The sequence below is a fragment of the Suillus fuscotomentosus genome, assembly GCF_016647785.1.
Source record: "Suillus fuscotomentosus strain FC203 chromosome Unknown F5891scaffold_44, whole genome shotgun sequence".
NCBI classification, from domain to species: domain Eukaryota; kingdom Fungi; phylum Basidiomycota; class Agaricomycetes; order Boletales; family Suillaceae; genus Suillus; species Suillus fuscotomentosus.
Window position 1 is genome coordinate 142,909 of NW_024539556.1, and position 11,655 is coordinate 154,563.

The 11,655-nt window shown below is 47.0% G+C and overlaps 4 protein-coding genes across 4 annotated transcripts; 3 read left to right on the forward strand and 1 right to left on the reverse strand.

The window, feature by feature from the left end:
- Window positions 1–2,660: 2,660 nt before the first annotated feature.
- F5891DRAFT_956696 (uncharacterized protein) lies at window positions 2,661–5,178 on the forward strand (the record flags this gene model as incomplete). The annotated part of the gene is made up of 11 exons (XM_041375423.1): window positions 2,661–2,835; window positions 2,891–3,005; window positions 3,061–3,203; window positions 3,254–3,492; window positions 3,580–3,810; window positions 3,865–3,891; window positions 3,941–4,019; window positions 4,077–4,352; window positions 4,400–4,534; window positions 4,584–4,771; window positions 4,831–5,178. Coding segments are annotated over 11 exons (1,956 nt in total), but the record flags the coding sequence as incomplete, so codon positions are not given.
- Window positions 5,179–5,695: 517 nt separating this feature from the next.
- F5891DRAFT_514212 (uncharacterized protein) lies at window positions 5,696–6,664 on the forward strand. Its single transcript, XM_041372104.1, has 2 exons — window positions 5,696–6,187; window positions 6,238–6,664. Exons 1-2 carry the CDS (start codon window positions 5,824–5,826, stop codon window positions 6,537–6,539), a joined length of 666 nt encoding a protein of 221 aa, XP_041223267.1. The 5' UTR covers window positions 5,696–5,823; the 3' UTR covers window positions 6,540–6,664.
- Window positions 6,665–6,935: 271 nt separating this feature from the next.
- On the reverse strand, window positions 6,936–8,112 carry F5891DRAFT_514250 (uncharacterized protein). The gene is made up of 2 exons (XM_041372105.1): window positions 7,780–8,112; window positions 6,936–7,726 (listed from the first exon to the last, which is right to left on the reverse strand). Exons 1-2 carry the CDS (start codon window positions 7,865–7,867, stop codon window positions 7,263–7,265), a joined length of 552 nt encoding a protein of 183 aa, XP_041223268.1. The 5' UTR covers window positions 7,868–8,112; the 3' UTR covers window positions 6,936–7,262.
- Window positions 8,113–9,435: 1,323 nt separating this feature from the next.
- Window positions 9,436–11,019, forward strand: F5891DRAFT_1047019 (uncharacterized protein). Its single transcript, XM_041362337.1, has one exon. The coding sequence runs from the start codon at window positions 9,530–9,532 to the stop codon at window positions 10,874–10,876; it is 1,347 nt and encodes a 448-aa protein (XP_041223269.1). The 5' UTR covers window positions 9,436–9,529; the 3' UTR covers window positions 10,877–11,019.
- The last annotated feature ends 636 nt before the right edge of the window (window positions 11,020–11,655 follow it).

Consider the following 11,655-nt stretch of genomic DNA (forward strand, 5'->3'; position numbering starts at 1 on the left):
TTCTCCTATGTCCCAGCGTGTACCTCCTTCAGACCAGGTCTCATAGACTGCGTCTTTAACGGTTTTGGTGTCCGTGGTTGAGAAGCCGTGAAGGCAGAAAAGGAGGAGGGGGGGCGTGTTAACGCTGAACTGGTGGGCCGCAAAGGTAATGTCTGGTGAAGACCATATGCGCTGTGAAAGAATGAAATTCTTCGTCTCTTCTGAGAAATTGTACGCTAGGAAACTGATGGGGTGCTCGTCATCGTCTTTGATGGTAGCGTCTGGGCACGGGGGGGAGACTTTCACTTCTTGGTTATCATCGTGGACGAAGTTGGCGATGTCCATGATAGCCTTGCGGAGATGTTCCACAAAGATCGGGCCCTTGGCCGATGGGTTCTTCCCGTCGTGGTCGAAAACTCGTATGAGGAGTTTTGGGTGTGGGACTTTCAGCCACGCCGTAATGACTTTGGGGGCTTGGAAGTCAAAGAGCTGAGCCGCGTGGGATAGGTGGATTTGTGGGAAACCTCCTAGTGGGACGGGGGTGAAGTGCGGGATTGCTGTGAGTGAGTTCGAGCCGTTTAGTTTGACAATGGATCTGTTGGTCTCTGCTACGGCAAGGTGTGCTCTAAGGAGGTCTTCTTCAGAATGAGTGACGGGTTTGGAGGGAGTGGTGGTGGTGGTGGAGAGGGGGGTAAAGGGGTTTGGTATTGTATTTTCCTCGGACATCGCGGTGTCTTCCTCATCTCTGGGGGCATGGATGGATTTGGATAGGTCCTCTGGGGTGTTTTTGGCTACAGGTGTGGTCACTTCTGCTGCAACCGGGGGGGGAGCAGAGGTGGGATTCGCATGGCTTCCAGGGGTATTGGTGTCATTGGGCGTGGGTTGTGAGTTGGGCCTTGGGTTAGGGGTGGGGGTTGGTGGTAAGGACTGTGTTTCCATGAAGTCCCCTTCGTCGGTCAAGGCGTTCGGGGGGAAGTATTGTGAACCAGAGCGGTATGGTCTGGGCAGCGGTTGGCGGATTCCCATCGGGGATGGGCGTGCACTAACGTTGGCAGCTTTGACAGAGGATTGGTCTTTCATTTCCGCTTATGAGGAGGTTGGGGTATTGTCGTTCGAGGTGGTGTGTATTTATATGGTTGCTGGTGGTGTTTTCGTGTATATTTTCCAGTGTGGTTCGATTCTGGCGGGTTGCGTGTAGATAGCGAGGTGCTGTCTTTTGTACGTGTGTGGGCCATGTGTTTAGGGGGTGTTGTGGGTTCTGTGGGAGCATATTCATTTCGTAGTCAGTTAGGAGGGTGTATTGTGGGCTATAATGGTTAGAGTGGGTTAGATTTACATCGGTCAGTGTTCTTTTTGGTTCGTGTTCAGGCTCTAGGTGGGGAGTTTGACGTGTATATTGGTTCTTGGCAGTGGGGTGTGGCTCTTATCAATCCTTAGCGATGTTTTATTGGGTCATGTTCTCGTTTGTCTTATATAGAGTAGCGTTTATGGTGTTTGTTGTCGGGTCAGGCGTTCAGCGCGGTGTGTTCGTTTTTAATTTTGCGTTTGGGTTGACTTGGTTTGGGATGTTATTCAGTCGTTTTCTTTTGTGTGTTCGTAGGGGAGGCTATAGATTGTGGTGGGGAGGCCAGTCTAGTGGACTGTTGAGCATTGTGAGCTCAACCACATCGGGGTGAACGATATTTAAAAGAGGTTTATATGTTGTACAAAATGTGAAGACAATATTTAATATTTAAACTAACATAAAGATGGGTGCACGACTTCAAATTTTGGTGGTGTTTTGTGTGTAATCCAAAATATCAAATATTCACAACCATATTCCCACAGACAATATGTCAACAAACATAAGAAATATAGTCAGATTTTTCATGTCTGCTTCAACTTAAAGTTCAATTTCCATGTAAAACTTTGGAGAAAACTTGAAGTTTTACAGATGACATGACATTAAAACTCGATTTAAATGTCAAGCTTTGGCAAAACTTCAAGTTTTCTCCAAAGTTTTATGTAAGAATCAAACTTTAAATTGAAGCAGACATGGAAAATCTGATTATATTTATTATATTTGTTGACATATTGTCTGTGGGAATATGGTTGTGAATATTTGATATTTTGGATGACACACAAAACACCACCAAAATTTGAAGTCGTGCACCCATCTTTATGTTAGTTTAAATATCAAATATTGTTTTCACATTTTGTACAACATATAAACCTCTTTCAAATATCGTTCACCCTGATGTGAACCTTGCCCGCTTGAGAGCGTGGGAAAAACCGACCATTGTGGTGGTACGAGTTCAAGGGCCCCCTCCCGGTAACTTTATTGTCACTGACAAGTCGCAAGTCCTATGGGGATAAATCGACTGGTAAGCCATCTCGTTAATCGGCTCGTCCTGACATAGTAATTATCACCTCAGTCTCTTCCCTTAAGTTCTTCACGAGTGCTTTCTGTGCTGCGCACAGTGCACAGTCTCCATGGCTCACAAAGAAAAACTCATATCCGACATTACAATCGGACGAACGCAGAAGGCATTGGATGATGCCACCTCGAGTTTAAACTCGACCTTCGCTAGAAAGCTCGACAAGTGGGATCAGGCAGGTTCGTCATTCACAATCCATCCCAGTAAGCAAGGGTGTTATTCAGATTACTATGCTATTCTTCAGAGGACTGCGTCGTCCAGACCGCTCAAGAGGTTGGATCGGTGTACGATTTCTATACTCAGAATGCAACCATCAACTCTGCATCTGATGCGATGGTTGCGGACCTCTCAAAGAAGAATATGGGCGACTTTCTGGGAGAGGCGAAGAAGGTGATGGAGGCCCTGGATGTCCTGCAACAGGTTCACCCGTTTGTCGGCGGTGTGTTATCACTTGTCGATGTTTCTGCCTCAGCTAATATTTGGATGAATTTCAGTGGCTATACTCGCTTTCAAGGCTGTCGTGAATCTTGAGCTAACAAGAAGAGAAAACGATCGTAGAGTTGGACTGATGTTAGCTCAAGCATCTGACATGATGACCATGCTCCTCCAGTTCGTGATCCGACACTAGCTTTGAACAATTTTTACTGACTCGATTCTATGATAGACTCAAGGACACCAAAGATCTTGCCATCGTGGGACCTCATGGCAACATTCGGGGGCGATTGGATCGTGTCCTGGATGGCATCAAGCAAGACATCGAAGATTGCGGAAATGCCATTGACAAATACTACAAGTCAAAATTCATGGGTTAGTTTTCCTCATATTCTTGGGTGTTTCATAGAGAACCACATTTCTAGTGAAATTATTCAGATCCTCCCATTGGGCGAGCGAATTCATGAGAGTTTGTACCAGCTTTTCCCAGCGCACGCAGGACCTCCAGCTCGCCTTAAATATCAGAACAACGTTGAGGGTTGATATTGCCATTGATAAGCTAGACAAGCTAATTCGGACACAAACCGACCGCGAAGCAAGATTCGAGAAAGAAGTGCAAATGCGCGGTGGAAGAGAGAAATGTTTGGAAAGCGAAGACAAACTGGTGGAGCTACTGAAAATCGCCGAGCAACGGGAAGGGCGTCCACAGAATAAAGTGTATGCTGATGCTCCTACCAAAGATGTCAACAAGCCTACTTCAAAGACCGCTTCTGCGAACGGATCGGTCGGCAAGCAGTCCCACCTTGATGCATCACTGCTTCATGAACTGCATACTCCATTGCGCAACTTACTCGATGAGAATCGCGCGCTCTTCATGTTCAAGCTTGATGCACAGACATCCGATATCAAAGATGCCATCAAGGATTCCGAAACGCGCATTATGTGGGCCTTTAACAGCAGATTTCGACGGGTCAAGGATCCAGTAAGGATTGCAAAACTCAACCTTATGCATCATTAATTCGTTCAATTTCATCAGCACCTCCGATATATCTGGAAAGAGATGGTATGTCTTTGTGCAGGCATGATCGAAGCGAATACTTATCATCACCAAGAAATGGACAACAAGCGTCAAGACATTGTACTTCATTGCGGAACTCCATGATTATTACGTGAACCGTTTCTCCCGCCTCCGTAACGATGCTCCACTCCCAGAAGCACCATCGGATGTTTCGCCATTGGTACTGCGAGTCCCGTCTCCAACTCCCACTGTCTCCGTCATGTCCGATTCAGAAGGAGAAGACCACGAGCTTCCAGCAGCCGATCGTTCGTACCAAAAACTTCCTAATGTCGACCTTGCAGACAAATGGTGCTTGAAATATTTGTCCGTCTTCTATGTTCCAAGTTTATCCGAAGGCTTCGACGGCGATGCGAATGGCTTGGTCAGTATAAGGGAGGTGAATGCTTTTACATCTGCAATGCCTTCGGGCTGGACTCTGCCGCAAGCACTTGCATACTGGGCTGCAGGTAAGAACTTTCATCGTCATGTTAAACCAGTGTTTACGCCAGTGAAGGGTGGAGGGTGGATAGCCAATACTATCATGCACGAATTGAACAGGTCTTGAACAGCATGATTTATGCACAAGAAGATGTACTTCCACAAAACAGGAGGTGTGTCGCCAGATACTTGAACTCATATATCATCGATGGTGCGTCATTCTGCCCATCTTTTGATGAGGACATTTACACAGCAGACAGTTATCAAAAGGCTCGTCCGTTCTCTTGCAGAGCTTAGATTAGAGGATTCGGACTTGGATCTCGCGCAATTGACTGCTCGGCGTCGCGAGGCTCAAGAGGCGACATTGGCGGACAAGCTCAACATCGTCAAGTATGAAATCGACTCCAAAGATTCCATCAAACTTTTTGGATCTGGTCGCATCGAAAATGTGGGTTATTGACTCAGTGATTGCGCGGAATGCTCACACGCGTCACTGAGCTTGTTCAGTTCTTGCTGCCTTTGCTTTACCTCGTAATTAGGAGGCATTTACAGATCATGAAACTTGCCAGCACAGTGATTCTGGTCGAGAGAGAGTTTGAATCTGCAACCCAAACGATACGAAATATTTTGGAAGGGGTGTCTCTGCGCGTGGACGAACTGGCAGGTGCGTTTCTGAGCTATGTCATGATAAGCTATCTCCTTACACCATCACAGAATCGTTTCGTCAGCAGGGTAATGATCCAAAAGCAAGATTCACATGGCATGCGCATGGCTTGGTATGTGGAGACAGCAACTTTGTATCAATTCGGTCTAATACCTCGTAACAGTACAACTTTTGGTACAGTCCAGAATTAGCCACAGATGACACTGAATACTGGGAAAACCATGACTTTGGGCTTGATGATAACGAGTTGGAGATCGAGATCGATTCAACAGCGTTGAAGCTCGGCCCTTTCAGTCTGGCAGAGGGCAGTGAAGGGATAGGAAGACCTGTCAAGCTCGTCGCATTTAGTCCTGTTCAGCAGCCTGAAGGCACCATGGATGAATACATCCGTTTGCGGTGCATGATTGACTTGTCTAACTTGCCCAATATGTGGAACTACCCTCACGACGTCCCGCCTTACCTATCGTTGACAGACAAAGAGAGGTTCGATATCTTGTCCCAGGAGCTACCACCCACAGACGTCGAGCGCTGGGATTCATCTGCTGAGCTTCAGATACGCAGACGGGTATTCGAGTGAGTCCATCTTCTGTCTATTTATTATTCTCCAAATATCTACCTTTCCGATTTTCAGGTGTCAGTGCGATGCATGCCATTACATTATCGGCGATGTCCTTCACCGTTGTATAGACTGCGAGTGCAGTGAGGGTCACAGAAACATTTCTTTCGTGCAACACGGCTAATGTTCTTACATAGATGACTATGATGTGTGTGCAGATTGCGAATCTCAGCCGGTCTCAGATCATAAATACCCATCCGACCACAAGTCAACACACAACATGCTCGTCTTCCGCATGTCAATACCTCATGGTCGCTACAGCAGAATCCGGTGGTATGCCAGGAATTTCTTATCCACTTGCATGCCCGCTGCAGTACCGCTAGAAGCACCATTGACTGCACGGAAAGACGAAACCCAAACGCAATCAGGTGGACCTGAACTTCCGCATCCTACAGAAGCCACTCGAGCAGATGATTCTTCTGCCTCTGTCGATTTGCGGGACGGTGATGAGAAGCTAAATGGGAACATGGGAGTAACATTCGGGAGGATACCTGGAACTGCAGTCGCGAATGGGGATGCCTATGCTTGTGCTGAATGTGGCATCAAAATGAAGGGCATTTTTTATGTATGCCTTACCTGCGGAGGTCAGATTTCTATGCGTCTGGCGGGGCACAAATCTCAACAATTATCACAGAAAACGGTTCCCCCATTGCCCTATGCAGTGATTGTGCATTTCACGATGTGTTTAACGTAGTGACAGAGCACCACCCTTACAAACACTGGCTGATCAAGATTAAAGACCGGGTTCAAGATATAGGAATCGGAACATCAGACGAACCTCTGGATAATGTGGACAAGATTACTTCACTTTCCTTACGAGTCGATAAGCTGGCTGCAACGATGGATACACTTGTCACACAGGTTGCATACCTTGTGCATGGTATGGCTACATTGACGGGAAAAGCAGAGCTTCCCTCGGAATCCGTCACTGATTGATTGGCTCATAAATTGGCAGACGGTTGTATTTGATTCTTGCTGTCTCAGGGACCTTGTGCTAGTATAGATCGATCAGTGTTATACGTCCTTCGCACACGTGAAATAAACATGTTTCTTGGCCTTCATTGTGCGGAAGAGTATGAAATTGGGAAAGTGACATCGTCTAGGTGTTCTTGTGTAGGTGATTCATACAGCGGTGCCATTTAACGTCTGTCCTTTTTATATGAGAATATAGGAACAGATGTCCACTTGCTTTTACGAACAACAAGGCAGATGCTATACAAAGGCTGAACCACCATATATAGGTTCATGATGTCCATCATATCGGCATCATAAAAACAGAGGTATGCAACTAATGCATAGAGCAATGTACATCGTCTCTAAACTACTAGTATACAGCCACATAAGCATGAAAAGAGGGGACCCTGTATTGTCAGGTAAATATATGCACCGGATGCGGCAGTAAGTACTTAGTATGCTGACCTCAGTCTTGGTTCACAAGACTGAGGGGAAACAATATCGTACTTGGAAGTTTATTAGAACAGGTTGAGAGGTAGAATGACGTAGGCGGGGGTATCAAGAATGATTGTGGATATAAGATAGATATATAGTGAACCGGACTGCGGCAACATTATATAGGATGGATCGTGATGCTGACCACGTTGTATCATCTTTCAGCCCTCAAGAGTCACGAACCCTCTTCGTCCGGTTACTCCCCACGACTCACATTTTAACATCCTCGTCGCCATCGCTCTCATCGCCATTGCCATTGGCAGTGTTAGCAGGGTTAGAAGTGTTAGAAGTGTCGCTGGTGTGACTAGTGTCATCGCCAGGGACCCGGACGCCCAAGTACTCAGCGTCGCTACTGGCAGAATTGCTGGAGTGACTGGAGTGACTAGTGTCGTTAGAATTACTAGAAGTGCTGGAAGGAGTGTTGGAAGAAGGATTGGAAGGATTGCTGGTGTGGCTGTTGTCGAGGGCCCGAGTGCTCAAGTAGTCAACGTCGCTATTGGGAGGGCCGCTGGGCATGCTCAGTTGACTGACATCGTTGGAGGCCCGAGTGTCCAAGTAGTCAATGTTGCTATTTGGAGGGCCACTAGACACGCTAGGTCGACTAACATCGTTAGGGGACCTAGTGTCCAAATAACCAACAAGGTTAGAGCCAAGCCCCTCACGCTTAGCTAAAGCTGTATTGCATGTCAGCTCCACACCCATCAACAAGAGTGACGCATGTCCTCACAATAAAGTTTCATCCCCGATGGTGTGGGATATGCTGCCGCAATAGCGATAAAAGAAAGGAGTGTTTTGACGATGTGTGAGAGCTGCATGACTGTAATCGGGAGGAATGGTCATCAGATGTCAGAAACTCGCGAAGTTCTTATACCTTTGACCACATACGGACGTATCGTAAGGGGCCAAGTCAAGTATTGGGACGATAACGTGGTTCCGAATAGTCAGAGAAGTTCTTCTATGCTATCATTTCGGCTCGGTCTCCAATGGCTGGTATGAACTTCAAGTTCCTTCTTTTGCTGTAACAGTTGCTTCGACTAGGTCCTAACGGGACGATACAACATCCCAATCGGATATCATGACAGCGAACCAGTAGACTGCGGCATGAAGGTTTGTCATACCTTATCATGAATTTGTGAGGCGTTATAAAGTGAGGTCACAGATAGGCGTGGTACGTTCTGGAACTTCCAGATGCTCTTGTTGAAGATGGTACTCGATGAAACCCAATATCAGAATCTGTCATACGCTCTCGTAATGTTCGAACTGGAAGGTGAGCGGGACTTATTAGTAGCTTCGTTCACAGATAACGTTAGCGGTGCTTTATACGAGGCAAACATCGTCTCGGTGACCTTGTAGGCTTGTATTAGTATAGATCGATCAGTGCCGAATTGCTATAAATCTCTCACACATGTGGAATAAACACGTTTGTTGGTTTCCCCGGGCTTTCAAAGCTTCATTGTGCGGGATGAATGGGAAGCCGAGAAAGTGGCGATGTACCGATATCATTGAATAAAATGCTAATGCACACTGGCAACAGGCCATTCTTGAGTACACCCGGGCTCTATGCCTTCCGAATACAAACTTGAATGATACCCCTGATAGTGTAAAGTTGCAATATGGTAAGCGGGAGACACCTTGATCAATATGGCGCGCCATACCTGTGGCAGCTGCATACTGCAGGCTCGTATCACTCTGCTCCGTTGAACTCCAGTTACATCTCTGTATATAGCAAAATGAGCGTGTGCTGCATTTCAGTTGATGAAAGCCGCTGTGACAAAGAGAAACCAATCAGACCAGTTATCAGACATGACGGTCTACTCAAGCATTGCAGCTTCAGATTACAAACACCTGGCACCATTGAGAAGACTGATTGCGAGTACTTTTGCATACATGATGCATTGAGCAGGGGTTATCGTCAAGTCTACTTGCCTGCATTATGGTCTCGGATTTTTCCGGCGGTACAGTGATGCTGGCATCATTTTCAACGTCCGGTCGTTTTTTGTATACTTATTTTATTGCAGCTGCTTGGCTGACAGCGGAAACGATTTCATCGACAGTGAGGTGATCTAAGTAGCGCGTTTTCGAATTGCGAACACGACGTGCATTGAAGGTTTATTGATATTTATTATTGTTTATTACTGGCAGTTGATTTTGTCATGACCTCTAAACGTAGGCGCTCGACTAGCTGGCTCTAGGTGGACTCGATAGTGGATTCAGTTCTAGTATTTGCCCGCGAGCAGCTGTTAATCGAGGCCAAGCCTGCCTGTCCAATTCATGCCGGCCACAATAAAAGATGCATTTAAGATGCTACGCATCATGCGTAGACAACAGCCACCGGCCGGTCCAGTCCCTGAGTTCCAGCGGACAACAAAACTTCGTGCTTCTCTAGTGCCACAGGGTATGATCATTTATGTAATAATCTGAGGCGCTCGCGATTTAAACCATTTGCCACTCTTCCATCGATAACCACATCAGCGAAAATGGACTCGGACACCTCATCAGTTTCCTCGAACTCAGAGCCAGAGCATGAGCTCTCCGTCTTCGAGCGCATCGGGGAACATATCGATTCTTTTTCCAGCTGTGATGTAGCATATAAAGTACAAAGAGAGACCAAGCTCACGCGTGCGCTCGACAATCTCGCCTGCAGTCCGTTCGTATCCTTCAAGAGCCGGGTAGGGACAGCCACATTCAAGCTGCTCGTCAAGGGAGAAGACGTGGGAACATGGATGAACCCTGACGTCGGCGTATTACAAAAGCACGCCACCCCTTCGCCGTTCGGCAGGGGAGCAGAAACTGTCTTGGACCCAACTTACAGGAACGGAACAGAGCTCAAAGCGGACGAGCTCGCTTTCAGTTTGCAGGGGGATAAGAAATCACAATATAAACAGTTTGTGAGCAAAGTCGAGGATGAACTTCAGACCAGCATGTTCGTCGGGAAAAACGTTTCCCTCAAGTTATACAAGCTCGCCATATACGGCGAAGGAGGCCATTTCGACTGGCATCGTGACTCTACGCATAGCGATGCTCATCATGGAACAGTGCTCGTTGCACTCAACACGGAATGGGAGGGAGGAGAGCTTATGTTAAGGCATCAAGGCGTCGAGACAATTGTCAACATGCATCCAACAAAGCATCCGAGAAAGTCTGGCGAAGAGCTCCATCCAGTTGTGGTCGCATTCTACACAGACACAGAGCACAAAGTCATGCCCGTGACCAAGGGCACACGTCTGGTGCTCCAGTATGACGTCGAAGTCGTCGAGCAACCGCCTGAAGATGGGATTACACCACCTAGTTATACTCCCATGGAACGGGCCTTTCTTCGTCACCAGCACATTGAATCCCACATCAACACTTATCCCAACTTGGACCAAAAGTTGGTGCAGGCTGTCGTTGATGAAATCAGAGACTTGCACAAAGGAGGCACTACTGTCGTCGCTTTCCCGCTCACTCATCTCTACCGTAAGGCAAGCGTGAAGAAGAAATATCTCAAGGGAACCGACTCAGCACTTTCCGATGCTCTCGAGAATCATTTCAATGTTGTCCTCCATCCTGTTCTTATCCGCGCTATCGAAGATGGCAATGATTGCGACTGTCTGGAGGAGTTCTTTGCACACAAGTATCAATCGTCTGAGAATGAAGAGCCTTCTCGTGCTAAGAGGCAGTGGGGCAGAGTGTTTGAGAACGCTTCGTTTTATCTTCCACGGGTCTCTGCAATTCTGCAGCTTTCGTTGCCAAACGGGGCGCACCTCGGTAATGAGGCACAGATCGGTGGCGAGGCAAGGTATTACGGCGCTGGCATGTTCGTGGAACCAAAGATCGAAGAGTAATAGTGTTCAGGGGGTCCAGTTTCAGTGTAAAGAGAAATCCGTGTTCAAATCAGGACTGTTCGAAAAGGAGAAATGTATTAGTACTAGCAGTAGGAGAGATTCACAGTGGATTAAGACTCGATGATCATCAACGAAACAAGGCGGCAGACCACGAATCGTTTTCATGGTTTGACCTAGGACCTGTCATTTTGAAAGCAACTGTTCAGAATACCTAGCATACCTTGACATCAACATAGCATATTCATCTAGTAAGTGGTGAGCCCTGACAATTCGCTCTTGGATATCCGCGTTCTTGGGTGCGCGAGAATGCACGGGTCGACCTCGGTTTCGCAAAATATGTATTTTTGCAAGTACGTTCTTTGATACACGACATTACACTGATAAGAGTAGCCAATCGGTTCAACGTAATCAGAAGGGAGGACAACCCTCCTGAATGAAGTATGGTGCCTCATTCTTCCAGCGCAGTGTATCCAGGTGCTTGAGCTGATGGTTGTATCAATTAATGATCTAAGGGAAGTAAATTCGCGCAATTGAAGGCCTACCTTACTCATCCAACGACGGACACTTTCTGGCGTGATTGAGTGGTCCGGTGCCAACTACGAGATCCGCATTGGGGCATGCACAAAGTGGGGATAGTCGTTCCTGGAGGAAAATAGGCTGTCGGACTCATGCGAGGTTCTGTATTGCGAGGACTGGTTCAAAATGCAGGAATTCATGATATCTAGAGTTGTATAAGTAGTATCCGAGGTCATGCTAAGCTTAGGATCGTCGACGCTCGT

Coding starts and splice junctions, on each gene's coding strand:
- F5891DRAFT_514212 (XM_041372104.1), top strand. CDS start 5,824: ATGCTCGTCTTCCGCATGTCAATACCTCATGGTCGCTACAGCAGAATC. Junction 6,188..6,237: donor TGTATGCCTTACCTGCGGAG/GTCAGATTTCTA, acceptor CAATTATCACAG/AAAACGGTTCCCCCATTGCC.
- F5891DRAFT_514250 (XM_041372105.1), bottom strand. CDS start 7,867: ATGCAGCTCTCACACATCGTCAAAACACTCCTTTCTTTTATCGCTATT. Junction 7,727..7,779: donor ATCGGGGATGAAACTTTATT/GTGAGGACATGC, acceptor CATGCAATACAG/CTTTAGCTAAGCGTGAGGGG.
- F5891DRAFT_1047019 (XM_041362337.1), top strand. CDS start 9,530: ATGGACTCGGACACCTCATCAGTTTCCTCGAACTCAGAGCCAGAGCAT.